At 38.7% G+C, this 22,938-nt stretch overlaps 1 protein-coding gene across 2 annotated transcripts in view; it reads left to right on the top strand.

Annotated features, from left to right (window-relative positions):
* Nucleotides 1-22,938, top strand: part of SYNJ1 (synaptojanin 1) — an 88,869-nt gene that overhangs the window by 19,164 nt on the left and 46,767 nt on the right. For both annotated transcript variants that reach the window (XM_065913848.1, XM_065913849.1), the window contains exons 3-10: nt 5,483-5,569; nt 7,414-7,681; nt 10,860-11,085; nt 11,816-11,899; nt 17,140-17,201; nt 18,170-18,266; nt 19,755-19,924; nt 20,647-20,728. In XM_065913848.1, the coding sequence (XP_065769920.1) occupies nt 5,483-5,569; nt 7,414-7,681; nt 10,860-11,085; nt 11,816-11,899; nt 17,140-17,201; nt 18,170-18,266; nt 19,755-19,924; nt 20,647-20,728 (1,076 nt within the window). The remainder of the gene's footprint in view (nt 1-5,482; nt 5,570-7,413; nt 7,682-10,859; nt 11,086-11,815; nt 11,900-17,139; nt 17,202-18,169; nt 18,267-19,754; nt 19,925-20,646; nt 20,729-22,938) is intronic.

The following is a 22,938-nucleotide window of genomic DNA, read 5'->3' as shown; positions in this document are numbered from 1 at the left end:
TTTCATGGAGTTTCATAAAATAAGGGAATTTTTTTCCCCTCAGTTAAAAAAATACACATATGGGAAGGAAATAAAGCTGTATTATAAGTAATTATCTTAATGCCATTTAGAGATACAGACTTCTTAATTTAGGAATATGCACATGTATTTCTACATGTGCTAAATGTGCTAAATGTATTTCTACATTTCTACAGCTATTCTTGCTGGCTACATTAAAATTTTAAAAAAAATTAAATAATGTTACATGTATGGAAAAGTTGAAGTTCAGCACCAAAGAACTTTTTTTTAAAAAAAAACTATTTGAGACTACTAAGTTGCTAATATGAGGTAAACAGGGTTTATCTGTTTCCCCTAAATGCTTTATTATAATATTTCCTAGAAAGGCATTCTTCTGTATAACTACCAGATAACTGTCAAAAAATGAACATTGGTACCTGCTGTCTAATCCTCAGACTATTTTAGTTCATCAGTTGTCTGAACAATATCTTTCATAGCAAAAAGATCCAGTTGAATTATGTATATTATATTTAGTTATCATGTCTCTTTAGTATCCTTAGATGTGGAGAAGTTTTCTAGTCTTTGACATTTATGACCATAAAGTGCTATGGCTTTTGAAGACGAAGGCCAGTTGTTTGGTAGAAATGTCCCTTACTCAGAATTTGTCTGATGGGTCTTCCTGTTCAGAGAGATTTGATGTTGGCAGGAATATTACAGAGCAGTGTGCTTTTCACTGTATCCTGTCAGCTGACACAGTGTTGACTTGTCCCATTTACTGTTGGTGTTCACTTTGATAACTTGTGTTGATGTGGTATCTGTGAGGCATCGCTGGCCAGCTCTTTTTACCTTTATAGTTAATAAGTGTTTGAAGGTGAGGTACACTTTGAGACTGTGTATAATCCCATTGCTCTTCAAACTTTAAGTTTGTGAGTTTATTCAGGGATTTATAATCTGTTACTCTTAAAACTTATCTTGATGCTTAAATTTTCCCAAATTTCGCCAATAGAAGAAGCCCCTTTAGGCTGGCTTCTGTATTTTTGTGACATGCCTTCATTATTCTTTGAACACTCCTTTACTTTCTGGTACAAAAATTTGTTCTAGCCTCATCTTGTCCCTGCCGTTCTCCTGGAATCAGCCATTTCTCCATGGAGTCCTAGTTCCTTTTAGTGGAGAATGTATTTGAAAGCAAGATCTGGGTGCTGGCTGTGTTGTCTGTTATTGAGTATTGCTGATCACTAGTCCTGTCAATTGATAGAGTGAAGGAAAATGTGTAAGCATGTATGTGTATGCAAGGGTCTCCCCCCTGGCTCAGCAGTGAATAATCCGCCTGCAGGGCAGGAGACACAGGAAGTGAGGATTCGATCCCTGGAAGATCCCCTGGAGGAGGAAATGTCAACCCACTCCAGTATTCTTACCAGAAAACCCCGTGGACAAAGGAGCCTGGTGGGCTATAGTTCATGGGTCGCAAAGAGTCGGACATGACTGAGCAGCAGTGGGTCTATGTATATGAAAGTATAATTATGCCTGCACATTTCTATCTCTGTCTGTCTATCTGGAAAATGAAGTTCACAGTGGTAGCTCCAGTGCTGATCAGCACCACAGCGTCCTTTCTGGTTTTCTCTCTGTGTGTGTACTGCCATTCTCCGTCAGCGAGAAACCTGCTCCGTGCTTCTTGATAGTACCCCTTTGTGTAACCAGCCACACTCCTGTTGCCACTACAGCCTCCTCCATCCCGTGGGTGGCTTTCTCGCCTCACCAGGGCTCCAGCACCCTGCCTGGAGCCTCCGTCCAACGCACCATGCCCTCTCCACTCTCTCTCAAGCTCCAGCATCCCGTGGCAGGCCATTCCCACCATCCCTGGTGGACACCACCCTCCTCACTCCGCTCAGACTTCTCCTCCTGCCCGCTGCCCCGCCCCTCAAATGGAGTCTTTCTTTCCCCACCTGTGGCTTCAACTCCATGAGCAGGGCCACCTTCTTAACTCTCTCTGGACTCACAGCCTGTGAAGGACCTCCTTCCATTCTACACCAAACCTTTGAAGCATAAGTGAAACAACAGGTAATCATCTACTGTTCTATAGAGTAAAGATATTTAAGAAGGAAATACTAGGTTTTCTTTTATAAAATTGGAAGGATCTAGAGGTAAATGTTCATATGGTTCTGAAATCTCCATCACCAGTTAACTGAACATAAATTACTGAACTCCTCCTGGGTGCAGGCACTGAGCTAGCCCACTGGGGACAGGCCAGTGGACTAGACAAAGCCTCTTCCCTCATGAAGCTGCCTTCTCTGACTCTGTTGGAGTGTAGCCAGGGTAGTAAATTAGGAAACTCCCTAATCCTGTTCCCTCATGTCAAATATTTGTCACTCTAAAAAATAATTTAAAATTTCATTTAATATTTTGAGAAGAAACCAAAAAATTCCTGGCAGGGAAAATGACATCTCTATTCCTTGAATAGACGTCTATTCTTTGAATCGTTTTTCTTTCCTTTCGCATTATTTTAGTGAAAAATATACACTTCAGTTTAAATTTTGTATGTTTATGTGTGTGTCCTGTTCCCTGAGTCTCAGAATATAATACAAAAGCACAAATAACTAAACAGCATGACATTTGTTCACATGTTTGAATCAGGTGAGTCTAATAGACGGGTCTTCATTGGGCCTGAAAAACATGGTAGATTCATATATTTGGAGCACAGTTATTGAAAAGGTAATTATTATGCATTATTAGAAGAGAGAAGATTTTGCTGCATGGTAATTTAAGTTATAAAATGACTTTGTCTTTTCTAACAGAAGGTGTGCTTAATCGCTTAGGCACGTCCGACTCTTTGCGACCCCATGTAAGCCCACCAGGCTCCTCTGTCCATGGGACTTTCCAGGCAAAAATACTGAAGTGGGTGGCCATTTCCTTCTCCAGAAGGAAAGTGACAACTTAACACTAAAAATATATTTTCTTTTTAACCCTTATTACTGGTGTTTGAACCTAAATGGTTGGTGCTAAAACTGATAGATATTTGTGGTAATTTCTCTATTACTCTGCAAGTGGTAGTGTTTGAAGTGCATATAACGTATGTATGCACTTCAAACACTAGCACTAGTAGAGTAGAATAGTATTTGCCCTGGAAACCATGCCTTCTATCATCAGAGAAATAACAAGCCTCTCTAAGGTTTGCTTTTGTACATTTCGTACTTGTAACAAGATAAGATGTGGGAGAAGGGGTTCCTGTGTTACTTTAAAATTAACATTTGTGTGTGATATTTTCTCTGTTCCTTGTCATTGAATGTTAGGAGTAACTGTTCTACAAATATATAGTGTAATTAATAATATGTTAGGAACTCTAGGAATGAAGAATGAAATTCACTTCCCCATAACTTTAATGGCTTGGTGAAATAGTCCTCACGCCCTAACTTCATACAGGTGGTTTGATAAAGGCCCTCCCCAGTAAAGAGCATACTAAAGAACTGTGACATCATCAGGTAACTGAGTGATTGACTCCGTCTTTTTTAATATTTATTTATTATTTTTATTTATAATATTTATTTGGCTGGTTGACTCAAGTCTTATTTTAATATTTATTATTATTATTTATAATTATTTGGCTGCATTAGGTCTTAGTTGCAGCATTTCAGATCTTTAGTTGTGGCACGTGAACTTCTGGTTGCCCTGCGTGGGATCTAGTTCTCTGACCAGGAATGGAACCCCGGCCCCCTGCATTGGGAGCTTAGGAGTCTTAGCCACTGGACCGCCGTTCAGTCTTAACCTCTGCTGCCAAATAGGAGAGCACAGCTCATTAGACAGCAGAAGTGGGATAACCAGGAAGAAGTCTAAGAGTAGATGGTCTGAAAAGAGGTGAGGCAGGCAGGGAAGATGAACTGTCTGGAGAACCCTGGAGACAAGCTTCGAGACAGAGGAAAGAGCTTTAATGAAGAATACTATGGGATGTTAGGCAAAGCAATAGACTGAGGCTATGGCCATCTTGTTGGCAATAGAGATCAACAGAGAGGACTGTAAGAATCTGCTTACAAGCATTTGTAAGGTGGAACATATGCATATTGTCAAAACATATTCAATACTGTGATTCGGTATCAGAATGTAATTTATTAGAATATTTATTAGACTTTGTATTATACTGTATTTCATGTGCAAATCTTAGAGAAATGAGAAAAGGGAAAAGTGCAAGAGAGAAGAGGTAAATTAGGAGTGAGCCAGTCATCTGAGAGGTGAACTGGGGGCTGTGGAGTAGGCTGTGGATTAGGGAGGGCAGTGAAGAAGGAAAGAACTGGAAGGGAAAGGATGGAACGAGAAAGAGGCTCCTGTCTTTCCAGATTTGTAGGCCTTAAAACGTCATATTTGTAATCACACATTGAGGTACTAGCTGTGGTTTATGTTTCTTTGGTTCTGTGTCCAGTTTTCAATAAGTGTGTTTGCTAAGAACTCGGAAGGTTTTCCTTTAAAGCTTCAGGATTTGTTTTTATTTCTTCTCAATAGAATGACCATCACAGCCTGTCTAAGGGAAATTGCTCGGGAGGTTGTATTCATTAGCGGATGACATTAACTTCATAACAGAAGAAAGAAATCCAGACGAAGGCCAGACTGACGATTTCCCTGTTCCTGTGCTTGACTCTTGTGGTCAAGCATTACCATTAACTTTTTATAATTTTAGCATTAGTAGTCTTCCATGTGTCAAGCTCTGTTCTAAGTGTCAGTGATTAAAGAATGAATAGGACAGAGTTCCACCTTCAGGGAACAGGTTGGCTAATGAGAAGGACAAGTGATGAATATATTTTAAATGTTTTGGCAACATGAAGAGGGAGCTCTGTGAAAGACTTGTGCTTAGAGAAATAAAGAAAGGTTTTCAGAAAGTGACTTTGTGTCGGTTTTTCTAAGGTGAATTCAGTTTTGGCAGGAGGCAAAAGTTGGGTCAAGCCTTGCAGGCAGAAAGCCAGATCCCTGTGCAAAGGCACAGAAATGTAGAAGCCATGTTTGGGCAATAGCGAGAGTTTAGCGTGATTAGGGTATAAGGTGCATGGGCTGGGAAGGAAAGGAGAGGAATGGAAACTGAAGCAGAAAGGGTATGTTGAGGCTAAATTCTAGAAGATTCCTTTTTAAGGAGTTGGGTGTTGTCCTGCAGGGATATCAGGACACCAGTGTATTCCTGGTATTAAGATTAGGTAAACAGATCATGGGGACAGAGAAGAAAATTCAAATCAACCTCCAAAAGATATGAATATTATTAAAGGTAGTACTTCAAGATCATTAGGTGAGGTTGGATTCATGAATAGATGGCGCTGGAATAACTTGTTACTTCTTTGGGAAAAATGATTAAAGCTACTGGTTCAAAAAAAGATTTTATGCAGTACATTTATGTTAAGAATATCAGACTTAGATTTAGACATTTTTGGTTGAAACTCTGGCTTTATAGCTAAAGTGAATCTGATGTTTCAGGTCTTTTTTCTTATACTGAAACTTTTTTTTTTTTTTGTAGCATCAGCGGAAAAAGAGGCAATCAAGGGTACATACTCCAAAGTTCTAGATGCCTATGGACTTTTAGGTGTTTTACGATTAAATCTTGGTAAGTATTCAGTATAATTCAATCTATTTTTTCATTTCTGTTTTTGTAATTTGATAGAAACTATTTCATAGACTCTGTATTTGATCTGTGAGTATAGAAGCATCTTAACCTTGAGATGATTGTTACCTGAAAAGCCATGCTACATGCTCATGCTCTCATGATTTTAAATTCCAGACACAGCATCCTGTCTGAACACTTTAAGAGATTGGTATCATTATCAGAAGAGAAAAATAAGGGCGTTGCCTTTTTTTTTTTTTTGCTTCAGTGCACTTAAGGAAAGATGTCTTAGAACCACACACTGTTTCCCCTGGTTTGTAGTGGAAAAGACATCTGTTTTATACTCAAAACACCTCAGCTTGAGCCTAACTGCCATTCAGTGTCACCACGGGCTGCAAAGTAACGTTTGTGATCACCAGTTTGATTCTACAACAGTGTGACTCAGAGTGTGGCCCATGGACAGGTTACACTCCATGAACTGTTTTGTTAGTGGTCTGGATGAGAAAAGAAGCGGGAGCCGTCATGCAAATCAACACACAGCTTCCTTCATTGATAAAGTCTTACTGTGGAGAAAAAAAAAAAAGTCAGCTAAACCAAGTAGTGAACTTAGTGATGCAGTTTTCTATTCTGGAGCACGCACCTGTTCTCACTGAACTGGTAACTGCACTGGTTCATGGGTCGTGCTTTGAGGAGCGCTGGTCTTATCAAATGGAGATACGCCATTTGCTATGACTCTTGTCACATGTAAAGCACTGTGTGCATGCGTGCTGTCACTCAGTCATGTCCGACTCTTTGTGACCATGTGGACTATAGCCCACCAGGCTCTTCTGTCCATAGGATTTCAGGCAAGAATACTGGAGTGGCTTGCCATTTCCTCCTCCAGGGGACCTTCCTGACTCAGGGATCAAACCCGATTCTCTTGCATTTCCTGCATTGGCAGGCAGATTCTTTACCACTGGGAGTGCTTAACTAGTACTGTCCTGGATCATCCTCACAGTTCAGTGAGATTTGTTTTAGTCTCACTTTCTTTTTCTATTTATTTTTTGGCCACCCCTCACGGCAGGTGGGATCTTAGTTCCCTGACCAAGGATCAAACTTGGATCCCTGCGTTGGAAGCAGAGTCTTAACCACCGGACCACCAAGGAAGTCCCTTAATCTTATTTTCTAAAGGGAGGATATATCATGTTGCATATGTTAACACATGAAGTTGGTTGATATAATAAGTAGTGGAGAAGCCAAGATGCCGGGCACTTCTGCCTATGTCAAAGCCCACACATACTCAAAGTATACCACTGCTGAATTCCACCTTCATACTCACTGCACAGGATTTTTGTCAAAATTAGATGACAAAAATCGCTAGGAAAGTGTTTGTCAGCCAAATCACTTTATAAATTGTTACCAAAGACTTTTTCTTCATATAGCAGCAACAGCAGCAGCAGTTCACATTTAAATGCCATTTTTTCAACCTTACTGTTTATGAAGAACTCTCAAGTCATTGTCTTGTCTGAACTTCTTACAATCATAAAGGAAAGGTAGGGAAGATAACACCTACATTTTTAAAATTTGATAAATCTTACATACTTTTAGATTAAGTAGATGAATAATTTCATAAATGTAAGATTATTCTGTTTAAATGCTTCATCATACTAAATGTATTTAAACAAGGATTTTTTCCCCCAACTTTTGCCAAAATCTAGTTGTGAACTTAAATGTGTCTGTGATAAATTTAAAGTAATCACACTGTCAGATTTTAAAAGACAGAGACACGAGAAGAAAGTTGGAAGAAATTTTGAATAGCTTGTAGAATATTGGGACTTCCCATCCCATTAAGTCTTTGGTTTTTGCAGGTGATATTATGTTACATTATCTGGTCCTAGTCACTGGATGTATGTCCGTTGGAAAAATTCAAGAATCTGAAGTTTTCCGAGTTACTTCCACTGAATTTATGTCACTGCGAGTTGATTCTTCGGACGAGGATCGCATTTCGGAAGTGCGAAAAGTTTTAAATTCAGGAAACTTTTATTTTGCATGGTCTGCATCCGGAGTCAGTTTGGATCTGAGTCTTAATGCCCACCGTAGCGTGCAAGAACACACAACTGACAATAGATTTTTCTGGTGAGTTTGTATTACGTTTCCTCTTGTGATCACGTGCAGTGCAGCCTCTGGGTGAGCTGGAACATGGAAGGCATAACAGTTATTTCTGGAGCTGGCAACGGTGGGCACGGCCAGCTGAGCACATCACTCTCTACTGTGGCGGGATCCTAAGTGGAGCATAGCAGATATCTGCCATCATTTTATTAAAGTAGTCCTGTGATGTGAAATCCATTTACTCTTCCTGATCTAGACGGACCTTCCATTTCAGACATATATTTAAAATATTTATTTTTAAATCAGGAAGGAATTAATCATAATAGAATCGTATTACTCATATGTACAGTTCTTAGTTTGCGATCTCATCTCTGGCAACATTTGCCTTTCTAAGTCTACATTCCCTTATTGTTTTTAATTGGAAGGTTGTAAGTAGATGATTTTGATTCAAGAGCAACTGACTGCAAGGAAGTAGTATGCTGGGATCAAATTTAGTACTGTAATAAAATGAGACTTAAGTAGATAACTGTGACATAGTTCAGGATTATGCATGAAGGTGCTGTATTGTAAGTATGCATTAATGGGGCAGCAGGACCCACGTGAGTGTAATTGGTATCGCTTTATTGGAACGACCAGATTTCCAGTATAGTCGTTCTCTTGTCCACAGTCAGCATCACTGTTGACTTTTTTCCTTAACACAATGGACAAATTGTATTTCAGTTGTTTACTTAATGTTATAAGGCCAAAGTCCAGGACTGTGCTCACAGCTTCCTTCAGTATTTCAAACTCAGGGTGTTCCCCACTGTATACTTTCTCTCTCTCTCACTTCCACTATCTGCCTGAATGGTCCTGGAGAAGGCCCTGGGGGTCAGAGGGCTCAAAGTCAGCAACACTAGGACTGGAAACTACCTTTAGAGCAGTTTGGTAGCTTGTAGCTCTCATAGAAGTGTCTTGGTCCAGAGTGGCATGGGGGAGCCAAGAGGGCAGAGGGAAAAGGGGCTTTTGAGTGCTATACCTGGAGACTTGGAGCCTAGCAGAAGACTAGAGGATGGCAGGTGGGGAAGGGAGGGCGTAGGAGAGACAAGTCGACAGTTCTGTCTGCTCATGTCAACCCTGCACTTCTCTGATGGAAGAGACACTGATGTTTCTGTAGAAGGTGATGGTGTTGCAGCTGGTCTTAGGGCAGCTGTCCTTACCTTTCTTCCCTCTGCTCTTTCTTACCCCACATTTCTTAGATTGAGAGAGAAAAGTTTCCCTGCTGTAATCAGAAGTCCAGGTAGGTGCAGATGCATTGGCTAAATGGCCAGCAGTTAAGAATATCACAAAGTTTAATCAGTGGGAATAATTCTTTTATCTTTTCATTCAGTTATGGGCAGAGGTGGGGGCCAATTTAGATAACAGATTGAGAAGGTTTATGAGCAGCAAACAGGCTGAGCAAAGTGCAGGCTGAAATGCCAAAGATGAGTTTTGCTCACTTTATAATCTTTAAAGGTTTGCTAAGGATTAGATTCTGTAGCTTCACTTTACATAGAAAAAGCTTTTAGAATTCATTATGCAAACCCTTGCAGCTTTGTAGAAATATTTCCCAAGATATAGCCAAGTAAGTTCTGTAGCCAGAGACTGGCAAACATCTATCCCAAAAGCCCAGGTAATTTTATTCCGTTGAGGATCTGAGGCTGCTGCCAGTTGAGAGTCGAGTGTAAACTTAGAATTAAAACAGCAAGGCGTTGACTGTGAAGAAAAACGAAAACTGACAGCAGAGTGAGAAACTCTATCTGAACAAATGCACGGCTCCCATTGCTATTTAAATGGGGGACAGTCAGTCTGTCCTGCCTCTGCTATGATCTGGGCCTCAGCGGTGGTGTCTGGACGAACTGAGTCACAGCCAGTTTGAGCTTTGCCAGATCAGGTCAAGGTAAATAATAAGTAAAGTGTGGAAGCTGAAGTCACATTTTTAAATTAGTAATATTCATCTGATTTAACGTTACCCCAGGAATAAACCTACTGCTCACTCACTTTCCAGTATGCTTTCTTGAATGGCTAAGAGAGGCTGGGGTTATCTCTGGTTTATCAGGATTGCAGGTGGCCACCACCTATTTGCTGTCCCCTGCAGCGTAGCCTGAAGTGGTGGGGACTGCTCCAACAGCATTGATGTAGATTCTTAACAACTCTAAGCCTTCAAGAAAATGCTGTCACATTGTTTTTGTACCTCTAAGACAAAATAATGCAAAGCACTTAAGATTTCATCTTAAACTGGTAGTTTGAAAACTCAGAGAACCAAGCTTCAATATTCTAGAAACTTCCCTTTTGTAAGGTGCCTTTAACATCTGCAAGTCCCAGAGAGGAAGTTTTTCTGCACAACAGCGTTTTTTACTTGGTGGTGGTTTGGTGAGGAGTTTTGGAGGCCTGTGGTTCCAGCAGAGCCCCTGAGGCAGGCAGCGGCATGTGAAGATGGCCAGTGCGGCAGGTCCCCAGCCCCCATCCCAACTTTAGCCATGGAAACTCCACTTTTAATCTGTTTTCTGATCATCAGATTTCTGTGTGTTCATTTAAACAGAACTCTCTGCCCTGAAAAAGATTGGAAAGCAGGCCCTCTATACTCTAGGTATACTCTATACTCTAGGTAGAGTATAGAAGTATTTGGAGCAAGGGAAAACCCTAGATAGGCATTAATATGGTAACTGCTAGCTCATGTAACTATTTAAATTTAATTAAAATGGAGCCTTGTAAAAGTCAAGCCTTAAGAAAATCCTTCTATATATTTATATATATATGTATAGGAATTCCTTGGAATTGTGTGTGGAAATGCTTTTTGGAACAAGTGGTAAATACATTATGAAGAAAGTCATAACAAATGGGGCCCAAATTCTAAAAATGTAGAATATGTGCTGCTTTTGCATAGACCATAGATCACATGTCCAAGGATCTCCCGTATAGCCCTATCCTCCAGTCCTGGCTTAGTAAATGTAAGCGAGTTGATTTACTTTTGGCGCCTTTGAATGCTCCAAGGGCACTGTTTAGAACGTACACTGTCGTACAGTGTGCTCTGTGTATGCGCTCAGTCGCTTAGTCACATCCAACTCTTTGCTACCCAATGGACTGCAGCCCATCAAGCTCCTATGTCCATGGAATTTTCCAGGCAAGAATACTGGGGTGTGTTGGGGAGTGCTCATCATGCTAATGCAGTTCTTTCTTTTTCTGTTAGGAATCAGTCTTTGCACTTGCATCTCAAGCACTATGGTGTGAATTGTGACGACTGGTTATTACGCCTCATGTGTGGGGGAGTAGAAATCAGAACAATTTATGCTGCTCATAAACAGGCAAAGGCTTGCCTCATTTCCAGACTAAGCTGTGAACGAGCTGGGACCAGGTTTAACGTCCGGGGAACAAATGATGATGGTCACGTCGCCAATTTTGTAGAAACAGAACAGGTATATAGTGTTTATCTTGCTTAATTATGTGTTAGAGGGAAATCACAAAGAACAATTGCAAAGCCGATTTTTATTTGATTCAGAACTCATTTTGACATCTGTAATGCCATTTTATGGTTGCTCTTGGCTACTTGTGAGCCTTAAGAGAGGATCCTCAAAAACAGGCTTATTTAGGTATGGCTCTTCAAGTAAGTAACAGTTTTTTACTAATCAGCATGACATCATCAGTGCCCCATGTTTTAGTATTGAATTGAAAATATTCAGTTACAGAGCTAGACAACTTAAGAAAAGTGAGTTTTGATGAAATTAAGTCAAACTCAACTCTTAAAGGTAGGTTGAGTACCATCTGAAACAAAAAATTTCATTATTTTTGACTATGTGACTATATAATTATAAATTCAGACCTTGCCCTCAATCCAGTTTAAGTCTTCAGATTAGTTTTTAAAAATTAGAAAAAGCTAAAGAAAAACTACTAAATGAATTCAAAAGGAATTCCTTTTTTTTAAAGTTGTAATGCTTATGCTTATATTTTCACTATTTTCTTGGTTTATGTAGAAGAACTGTCACTAGTTGAAAAAAATTCAGCTTATTTATGGCCTCTTTTGACTATTTTGTTAGGATAATTTGTTTATGAGAGATTGGTCAAGAGATATAACTGTTAGTAGATTTGTCTTCTGATGTAGAGGTAACAACTTTGTGGAAATATTTTACCCAGTATTTTTCTCTGTAGGTTGTGTACTTAGATGACTCTGTTTCTTCCTTCATACAAATCCGGGGATCTGTCCCATTGTTCTGGGAGCAACCAGGATTGCAGGTATGTGTTTTGATGTTTAGTTTTCTTTCTTTTTCTCTTCAGAACTTTTCTTATTTTTTTAAACTTTTCAGGTTAGCTTATTAGTTCCTCGGATAATTTTGTTACTCAGTCTAATAATGTTACCTGGATTTATAACTAAATTGTATACAGAAATTGTATACAAATCCTGGAATTGTCCTAGTTATTCTTTCCTTCAGTGTTCTTTCAACTATCTATAGAAATTCAGCTCCCATATTTCATATTAAAATTTCAGTGTTTTCATGGAACATTGATTTTCAAAGTGTTTCTGTATTTCTTATCTCCGTATATAACAATTAAGTGTCTGTAGGCAGAAAAATGTAGTAGTTAAAACAAAGCTTCTGAAACTAAGCCTCTCAATTTGAATCCTTAATACTGCTAGCTGTGTGATCTCAGGCAAGTGATTTAACCCCTTTGTGTCAGTTTTCTTATCTGTAACATGGTAATAATAGTAGTTCCTGCTTCTTAGTTTCTTACAACCCTTACCTAGTTCTGACCAACCAGAACTAGGTAAGGGTTAGCTGAAATGGCACCCCACTCCAGTATTCTTGTGGGGAGAATCCCAGTCCATGGTGTCGCAAAGAGTTGGACACAACTGAGTGTCTGAGCACGTTTGTTGTTATTAAGTATATATCTAGGAATTCCCTGGCAGTCAGTGGTTAGGACTCCATACTTTCACTACTGAGGGCCCAGGTTAGATCCCTGGTAGGGGAACTAAGATTCTGCAAGCCATGCAGTGTGGCCAAAAAAAAAAGAGGAACATATCTGCTAATGAACTTTTACTTTGCAGTTCATAATGACTTGGGACTTGTCATCTTCAATATTGTTCTCTGTTTTACTTTCTGATCTTTCCCCCCCCAAACTTTCCTTTTGTTCAGTAAATGTCTAATCTTAAAAATGTAAGATGTTTTTTTCACATTAGTTCATAATATAGAATTGCCCATACTAGTGTGACTTTGCATTTTATTTTTATTCAAACATGTTTAGTCCCTAAAGTATAAGTTATATTCATTTTAGGCTTCTGATAAATACTGCCTAGTAAATTCTGTGCCTCAATCTATACTACTGAGAAAAAAGTACAGGAAAAAGAAAATTTTGCCTTCATTTACTTTGATTTAGTTCACAGCTGGGTCTCTCTTACATTTTAGGATGGTTATTGTGGAGAAAAACTGCACACCCCTTGAACCTTTTCAATAAGGGAATTTATTCAAGACAGGCTAAGAATTAACAAGGATTAACACTGGTGCTGCTTTGCTAAAATTCTTGCGTTCTTGTCAACACCAGCTTGAGTCATGTGGGTTTCATCTGTGGTATTTTGGTGTAACTTAAATAGATACATTTCTTCCTAGGTCTCCCTTAGGAAAGAATACCAACCCTACCCCATTTTTGTTTCTGTGACCAGAGAAGGATGTTTGGAATATTTGCTCTAAGAAATTTCTAAAACCCTGCTTTGATGGGAGGTGAATGCTTTTGGTTTTGAGACAGGCTAGTGTAAGAGATTCTTCCAGTCTATTTATAGGCCCTCTGTTTTACTGCTTTCTGTGTTATTTTCTTAAGAAGTTCAGAATTACAGTGTTTGATTATTCAGTAATGTTGGGTCCTGAGTAGTTACATGGAGGGATCCTCCTTGGGTGGGACTTCCTTTTGACTTCCTTCTTTGTTCTGTGGCCTGTCCACACAGATAATTTGGCTGGATAATGTCATTTGATTATGGGCTGACAACTGTAGATTTGAAAATTGTACAAGATAGTAATAGAGATAGAGATAGTAATTTTTGAGACCTCAAGACAGTCCAACAATTCTGCCAAATCATCACTGAGCTGGCCTGTCATCTTGGGTTGGGTCGAGGGTTGGGTCAGTGGTTCCCAGTTGTTTAGCTTGGTAGTTTTTAAAGCCAACCTTTCTTTGACCAGAGATGGATTAGTTTCATGAGTATCTTTTATCATTTTCCCCACCACTCTAAAAGAACAGTTAATAGAGGAATGAAAATAATAGATACTGACTTTTTAAAATAAAAATATCAAGGCCCTAAGTTCATTTTTCACTTAGAGTGGTTGTTAGGTATCCTGAGTGTTCTTAGGGCTGGAATTTATTTTCAGGGCTCTTTCAAGTTAGTCACTTAGTAAGCTGTTTCACTTCAGTGGGCACAGACAGAGTCCTTCCTTGGCAGTTGTCCCTTGTTCTACGTCTTTTCCTCCATGATGCATTCTTCTCAGGTTCTTGAGATATTTTAAAGGAATCTTTGAGAGTGATTTTAAAATGCAGATTCATGGCCTCAACTTCCCATCAACTGAAGTAGAATTTGTTGGAGTAGGGCCAAGGAATCTGCATTTCAACCAAGTACCCCACCACTCAGATTAGAGAACCTGGTGGTAGTGGATCCTGCTCAGCTGCTTTTGCAGCATATCCAGACCGCCTGCTCCAGTGGCCAACCTTGAGCCAGCCAAGGCGGCCCCCTCATGCTTAATACCAGTGCTGTCTGAGGTCTGGGACTTCTTCTCATTCCCACTTTTGTCATCTTGGTTAAGGTCTTCATAGTTTTTTCTTGCCTGAAAGATTCTCACAGATTTCTGACTGGTCTCCTCCCAGCTTTCTGGCAGTTCTTAATGAAAAGTGAAGTGAAAGTGTTGCTCAGATGTCTTCCGACTCTTTGCGACCGCATGACTGTAGCCTGCCAGGCTCTGCTGTCCATGGGATTCTCCAGGCAAGAATACTGGAGTGGGTTGCCATGCCCTTCTCCAGGGGATCTTCCTGACCCAGGGATTGAACCCAGGTCTCCTACATTGCAGGCAGATTCTATACCATCTGAGCCACCAGGGAAGCCCCTTTCCACTTTTGCTTTGTTATGCTTATCAGATCTAGGTACCCATTTCTTCATGTTTTGGCTTCCTCTGCCTGTCAGACTTCATGCCTGGCTGTTTTCTAATAGGAATCCTCTGCTTCCAGAATGAAGGTTTGATGTTCCTCAGTAGCCAACTCAGATTTCATGGAGTGGATTCTAGTCACTCCTCCACACTGATCTCTTCGTGAAATCCTTGAGTTCATCTCATGTGTATCATTCTGTACACATTCGGGTAGATAATCTTGTATCCTATGAGAAATTCAGTTTCTATAGTGATGCCTCAGAGAGAGCTTGCAGTCTGTTTGGGGAGACAGTCCTTTTATGGAAAAGGCAAATATCAAAATCAATTAGCTTGAGGCATAATAAGAGTTGTCATAAGGTGCTACACAGATAAGAGTGACATTTTAATTACTGGCAACTCATTAATTTTATTTATGATTTCCTTTCTTTGAAGTTATTTAGCATTTATAATGTGAAGTGTTCCTTTGATACTATATTATTGATATTAATTGCTTACATTAGTCTTAAAAGATGATAAGCATCATGAGATTTATGCCCTGCATGGTATGGCACACTGAACTTTTGGTTGAATTTAAGTTACAAAAATAGGTGAACACAAAGCAGTAATATTGCTAGAAGATAATGTTCCGTACCACTCGAGTATTCTTGCCTGGCGAATTCTGTGGGCAGAGGAGCCTGGTGGGCTGCAGTCCTTGGGGTCGCGAAGAGTTGGATATGACTGAGTGACTAACACTTTCACTTTTACCACCCATGACATGGCTTCTAAAAATATCTTTGATGCAACTTTTAAAAAAATTGAGTAAGTGGAAAATTTTATTACATTTACAAAACTCTTACAGGAGTTTTTCTTTAACATTAAGTAGCAAAACCTAGTCTAGTCTAACCAACATATTGCTGTAAGAATTATGAATTGTAGCTAGTTTTGTATATGTGTTGGGGAGCAGGTAATAGGGACCAACCACAGCCATTACCAAAAAAAATAAGAGAAAGCTTGTATTTTTTTTCTCCTTCTTGACAGTTAAGAATACTGTGCAAGATGATTGTTAATGAATAAACAAAATGCGAAGTCTTGGACTTTTAGAGAGTTAGAGGGCAACTACCTGAGATGACTCCAAAGAAAAAGTATGAACTTCATCTGACTTCTCTGCCACCTAAAACATACAAATGTGTCCTGGAGCACACATCTTTCAAAGCTTCAGATTTTATACAGTCTATTGTGTACTAGAAATGAAATGAAATAGAGATGTGACATTTGGCTAATCAGTTTCTTACTAAGAAGGAAAAGCTCTAAAGAGAGTCCACTGATTTCTCAGGACAGTCATTCAGTCATCTCAACAGGAGAGGGAATGCTGAATGAATGATAATACTGTTAATTCAGTTTGGGACATGGATGAGGATTTAGAGCTTATTTTCTGGTTTTATTTGTCCAATTGCATGACTGATTTGGCACTTCTCCTCCGTGCTACCTTTAAAGTCATGTTATTCAGAGATTAGCCAGGATGAATTCCAGGGAACCTTGGGCGCACAGTCTCAGGGAAATATTTACAGGTGAAACTCAGGGAAATAATCTGGTCTCCCTGTTGTATTTCTTCTTGGCATCTTTTATATCTCTTGATTCTGCCTCATCTCTCTTCCACTTTTCCTATATGAGAAAAGAAAAACTGTAGCAACACACAGTAGGTAGTTATTTTCCATCTTGTTTAATTCTTATAACCCAAATTTCAAAATATGATGTTGTTTTAGTTGTGTGCCTGAGAGGTTGACTTGGAAAGTCTTTTTCCAGGAATGGTTATTTTTAATCTATGGGATCTTTGGTGAGAGACGAGTGAATAGGGTATTCAGCATAACAGAGAAAAAAAAATATGTAGACATTGCACTTGTAGGCAGTCTGAAAGAGTAGATGTTTTGGTCAGGAGGCCTGTATTGTCATGGGAATCTTTTTTTGGAATAAATGGTGTTGCTCTAAGAGGACAGGTTTCTTCACTTGCCTGGGTTGGTTCTTTTGTTGCACAAATGACAGTATCTGTTGACTTACAAAGGCCACATATTTAGAACTTAAGACAAGGTAATGTATATGAAAGCACTCTTAAAAATATCTTACATAAATAAAAATTCCTGTTAGTTTACCAGTGTTGCATAATGCTCTAGTTTTTGTTGTTTTTTTTTTAATGAGGTTGTGTTTTAAAAGATAAAAAGGAGAAACCCCTAGAACTTATGACTCCTAGAATATCACAAATGACAATTACTCAGCTTACTACTGTGTACTTAACAAATGAATTATTACATAGAGTAAACAATGCTATTTCTTTTGTCTGCATGTTGGCTTTTGGTACGATTAAGCATATTTTTCTTGTCTTAGGTGGGATCCCATCGTGTTCGTATGTCAAGGGGATTTGAAGCCAATGCACCCGCTTTTGACAGGTAAGACTGATGACTTTTATATATTGCTATGAGTTTCGATGTTGCTAAGCAGTGAGATTAGTTGCATTTACTGCTTCATTTCAGCTTTTGGGCTCTTAAGTAAAATTTCTTCTTGACTCTGATTAAGTGGAAGATAGTGACACTCATGAATTCTAGGAGTGGTGGCAGTAAGTGTGTAGGTCTTGACATCTTGGCCTTAAAACTACTTCTGATGGGTGTGTTATCCAATATGGTGGCTATTAGCCACATGTAGCTAGCTCTTGGGCATTTGAAATTGACTAGTCCAGATTGACGGAGAAGTAAGCTTTTCAAAGCTTCAGCTCATCCTCTGTCGTCCCCTTCTCCTCCCACCTTCAGTCATTCCCTGCATCAAGGTCTTTCCAATGAGTCAGTTCTTTGCATCAGCTGGCCAAAGTACTGGAGTTTCAGCTTCAACATCAGTCCTTCCAATGAATATTCAGGACTGATCTCCTTTAGGATGAACTGGTTGGATCTCCTTGCAGTCCAGGGGACTCTCAAAAGACTAATAGAAAAACCAAAGCTTTGACTAGATGAACCTTTGTTGGCAAAGTAATGTCTCTGCTTTTTAATATACTGTCTAGGTTGGTCATAACTTTTCTTCCGAGGAGTAAGCATCCTTTAATTTCATGGCTGCAGTCACCTCTGCAGTGATTTTGGAGCCCCCCAAAATAAAGTCTGTCACTGTTTCCATTGTTTTCCCATCTATTTGCCATGAAGTGATGGCAAATAGATGATAAGTTGATAAGTCGAGAGAAAATTGCATTAACTGACTTTTCACAAATTCAGAGGTTTGATTCCACGTGAAATGGATTTGTATATAGTTTTGCCAATCCTGTGTGTATAAAATACTGCCATGTAGGTCCTGGTTAAAAGTGGGTTCCTGTTTGTTGAAAAAAGTTTTTGACTTATCGCTTGACGTATGCTTACTTCCTTTCTACCTTTAACAGGCATTTTAGGACACTTAAGAATTTGTATGGTAAACAAATAATAGTAAATCTGCTTGGATCTAAGGAAGGTGAACATATGCTAAGTAAGGCTTTCCAGGTAAGTAAGTGATCATTTTTTTTCTTCTGTTCTGGCCCATGGACACCTAGAATGGTGTTTTAGAAATAATAGTCAAATTCTTCCAGGAGTAAGTTCTTCCTGGAAGAAGATTGAGTACTTGTTGGAACCATTAGTTCTTTGAAGGTAGTTAGGCAACAATTGCTGAAATTGGGATTATAGAAAGCTTTCAAGGCTTTGACCCTGTTTTCTAATCTGCTTATTTATGTAGTGGAGAAGCAGAAGAATACCCTCCTCCTAAAAATGTTCATCAGTCACTGGCAGAAAGATACCAGGCAGTTTCCCCCTTCATCTGTTCATTGCTTTGCCTAGTTCCTATAAACCATAGTCACTGTTTTAAATCTATGAAATTGTGAATGAAGCATTTGTATACACACAGGACTTCTTATACCAATGAAAGAAAATTGAAGAATTTCACATAAGTAAGAACCTAAAGAAATGTCTGACTTCTAAATAAAACATTTTTCATAAATATTTATTGGATCAATAATGAATTGATATAAATTATAGTGTTACATAAGATTATAATCTTAAACCAAATGGCTAGAAAACATTTTCTCATGTTTAAGCTAACGAAGCCCAGGATTAATTATTTGACTATTTTGTTTGAATATCATTAATAAACAAGTTATACTTTAGAGAATGACTTTTTATTGTAAGCTTTTAAAACATTTGTATATATTGAATGAAGGTATAAAAATAAATTCTTCAAATTTTGATGAGCTTTTCCTTAAAAATCAATTACTTTGTTTTGAGATTCTGTAATAGATATAAAGTCATTATATTTTTATGGTAAAAAATGAAATGCTGGTTGTTGAAAATAATTTTTCACTTTCTAAACCAAATGAGAATGTTAAGTTCCCTGATATTAATTATGTAAGACCTAACTAATTTCTCTGGAATAGTATAGGAGGTTTCAGGAAAAGGATGCTGTAAGATATTAGCAAGTAATTTTTCATTTTACTGCCAGTGGCAATGAAAGAAAGCTTTGTGAAATTAGTAAGATTTCAAGGACCTGCTTAGATTTTCATTTAAAATAAACTTTCCATTTATAACATTGTGTTGATAAAATCATATTTGGTTAACGTTTAAATGGATATTTTCGTGGTGGCTCAGACGGTAAAGAGTTCGCCTGCAGTGCAGGAGACTTGGTTCTATCCCTGGGTCAGAAAGTTCCCCTGGAGAAGGGAATGGCTACCCACTTCAGTATTCTTGCCTGGAGAATTCCATAGACAGGGAAGCCTGGCGGGCTACAGTATATGGGGCCGCAGAGAGTCAGACACTACTGAGTGACTAACACTTTCACTTCCCTTGGTGGTCCAGTGAGTGGTTAAGAATCTGCAGTTTCACTGGCACGGTCATGGGTTTGATCCCTGATTGAGGATAGGGGATCCTGCCTGCTGGATCTGTGATTTGCAGCCAAAAAAAAACTGAAGAAGAATTAAATGAATATTTTCTTTTTATTTTCAGAGTCATCTGAAAGCTTCTGAACATGCTGCTGATATCCAGATGGTGAATTTTGACTATCATCAAATGGTTAAAGGAGGAAAGGCAGAAAAATTACATAGTGTTCTTAAACCTCAAGTCCAAAAGTTTCTGGATTATGGAATTTTTCATTTTGATGGAAATGAAGTTCAAAGGTTTGACTTCTCTGTTTTTCCTTCTTTAAATCAGAACTTTTGTGTAATGTCATCTAATGTCTTTATTATACTTGATTCTAAGCTCGTTGTTCTCCCTTTCTCACGGTAGCTAACCTCACTGGGTACGTGCTGTGTGTGGGTCAGGCAGTGCACGTAGTCTTCACAGTGATTAGTAACAGCTGTAGGGTCTGTTCTGTCATTAGCCATTCACACTGCAGGAGGTGGGGGCTGAAAGCTATCATCTTCCCACGTCACGTAAGTAGAAAGTGTTAGAGCTCAAATTCATCTGGCTCCAAATCTTATGGTGCTTTCTCGTAAAATTAATGTCATAATATTTCTTAGCCTCAGTAAAGATTATTTAATGCAAATAAAAGACATTGGTTATTGTCTTTACTGTAGAACTGCATGGTTATAAATCTTAATGTATGTTTAGCTCCTGACTACTGGCCTCGTTAAAAATAAGTGGATGTGATTGAATGGAGAGATATGTAATAAAGAGCAGACGGCAAAATGTTAGTCCTTGTAGAATCTGGATGGTGGGTATATGGATGATCACTGTAAAATTCTTTCATCTTTTTTGTGTATTTGAGAATTATACAGGAGAATTGAAGTGGGGAGAAAGTAGATGCTACATTTTAATCAGCTTAATTTTTCTCAGTTTGCTTTAGCTTTTGTTATTTTTGTTTTAAACTGCCCATTTAGTCTCACTGAATTTGTTTCAGGTGCCAGAGTGGTACAGTTCGAACAAACTGCTTGGATTGTCTTGACAGAACAAATAGTGTGCAGGCATTCCTTGGATTAGAGGTAGAAAATAATAAAATATGTGTATGGAACTTAACATCAACTTCCTTTTTCAGTGCTTTTGTGATATTTATGTTTGTCATTAATTATTTTTCACAAAATGAAGTTATGCTTCATTTTCACAAATAAAGTTTTACTTCACTTCTAGGTTTTTTTTTTTCAAGTAGTGTCCCTTTTCATTTAAATGTTTCCTTTATCTGTTCTAAATTCTTTCTTTAGATAGCTTCTGTTCCCTTCTATTGTTCCTTAACTTTGCCTTAAAAAAAGAGCCTGCTATTTATACTGTTTTAGTAATTGTCTCACCTGTCTGTCTTTTGGATAAGCAAAATATATATATATATTTTTTATTCTCAATGTTGTCATTTTTTAAAAAATAATTTTGTTTATTTGTTTTTGGCTGGGCTGTGTTTCAGTGCCGCATGGGCTTGTTTTCTGGTTGTGGCAAGCAGGGGCTGCTCTCCTGTTGCGGTGCTGGTCTTCTCATGGCAGTGGCCTCTTGTTGCGGAACCCGGGTTCCAACATGCTCGGGCATCAGCAGCCATGGCTCCCGGGCTCTAGAGCATAGGCTCAATAGTTGTGGCCCACCAGCTTAGTTGCTCCACAGCACGTGGGCTCCTCCCAGACCAGGGATTGAACCCGTGCTTCCTGCGTTGGCAGGTGGATTCTCTAGCACTGAGCCACCAGGGAAACCCTTGGTATTGTCTTTTTTAAAGTCCTTTTGGAATTAAGGAGGATCTATTTTCACATGTACAGGCCTATAGAATTATATTTTTAACAATCTAAACCAGTACAGTTTACATAGCATTTTTTAAAAAATTGCTACCAAAACCAGGATCAGATGAAAAATGTCATTGTTAGAATAAAAGTGAATGAGAGCCAACTTCTCTAACACACTCTTTGTTTAAATCTTTTCTTTAGTACTTACCTATCAAATTCCGTCTCACTGAGGCGTGGTGGCGACTGTGTGACGCACTGCAGCAGTGCTCAGGCTTCCCAGCCTCGCCGCCTGCACGGCTCTCAGGGTCCTGACACTGCGCTGGGTCTCCCTTGGTTCCCCAGCAGCCTGGCGGAGCTCTCCAGCACTGCAGAAACAGGAAGAGGAAGCAAAAGGCACTTACTTCCTTTAGCAAATGATCTTAAATTTGGCTAGAATATTGGTTAATTAGTTACTCTGCAGCTTAGATTCCTTCAGTCTCAAAAGGAAAGTACCATGTATAGAATTTCCTATTAGAAAAATGTATTTTTCATCTAACTAAATTTTGCTGTTTTGCCTTTTTTGAAATCTGTTGTTGAGGATTATCATTATAATTTAGAAAATATGACAGAGAGAAGAAAAGTGAGAGTAGGCATTTGATTATTGGGATTGAGTTTTATGAGATGTCTTGGGTTTGTGTCTTTACCCCTTAAGTGGCTAAAGACATTTAGTTAGAGTAAGCTTGTGAAACACTTGAACATCTTCACTGAAAGTAGAACAAGTGTTTTCAGAATCCGACTTAGTGGACTACCCACTGTTTGTTATTAATATTAGGTGTGAGAGTACCTACTCCCTAGTAGCTTGACTGGTTACAAAATATACTGCAAGTGTAAGTAAAAGCAAACTTCTTGTAGTGAAGACCAGTTTTGCCCAGTTCTTTGAAGAAAGAGGAAATAATAAAGGAGAACCTGGAGGCTTGTTTGTTTTATTCTACATGCCAGTAAAAGAACAGCCCTGGTATAAATATAGGCAATTGGGTTAGACCCAGTATAGAGTTTTTAATATTATTTTAGTTTTTGATCCCTGTGTAATTATGGATAATCTCCATAATACCTTTGATCTTATAGATAAGATAAAAGGAAACACAAGTGGGAAGGAGTTGAGTAAAACTACAGGGGCATAGACTATGACTGGATTCCAAATAAGAGAAATAGACTGGATAAGGATTATACATTGCTTTGACTTTGCCAGACTTTAAGCCTAAGAGTCATTCAGAGTAAAGATTTCTAAACACATATGCTGTGATGAGGGAACACACATCTCGGTAGGATGTATAGCTCCAAGGTAGCTCCAAGATCCCTGCATTCTTCGAATACTGTGTTCCCCCTACTTCTCCCTTATATACTTTACTGATACAAATTTGGTACATTCAGAGCTGTCATGACTTTATTCAGAGATATGACTTATTTAAAAATTTTGATATCAATTCAAGAGCAGCTCTGCTTTTCTCATAATCTCC

This window comes from Muntiacus reevesi, chromosome 21 (genome assembly GCF_963930625.1).
Source record: "Muntiacus reevesi chromosome 21, mMunRee1.1, whole genome shotgun sequence".
NCBI classification, from domain to species: Eukaryota; Metazoa; Chordata; class Mammalia; order Artiodactyla; family Cervidae; genus Muntiacus; species Muntiacus reevesi.
Note: the sequence above shows the minus strand (reverse complement) of the source record. Positions and strands in the feature narration are given on the sequence as shown.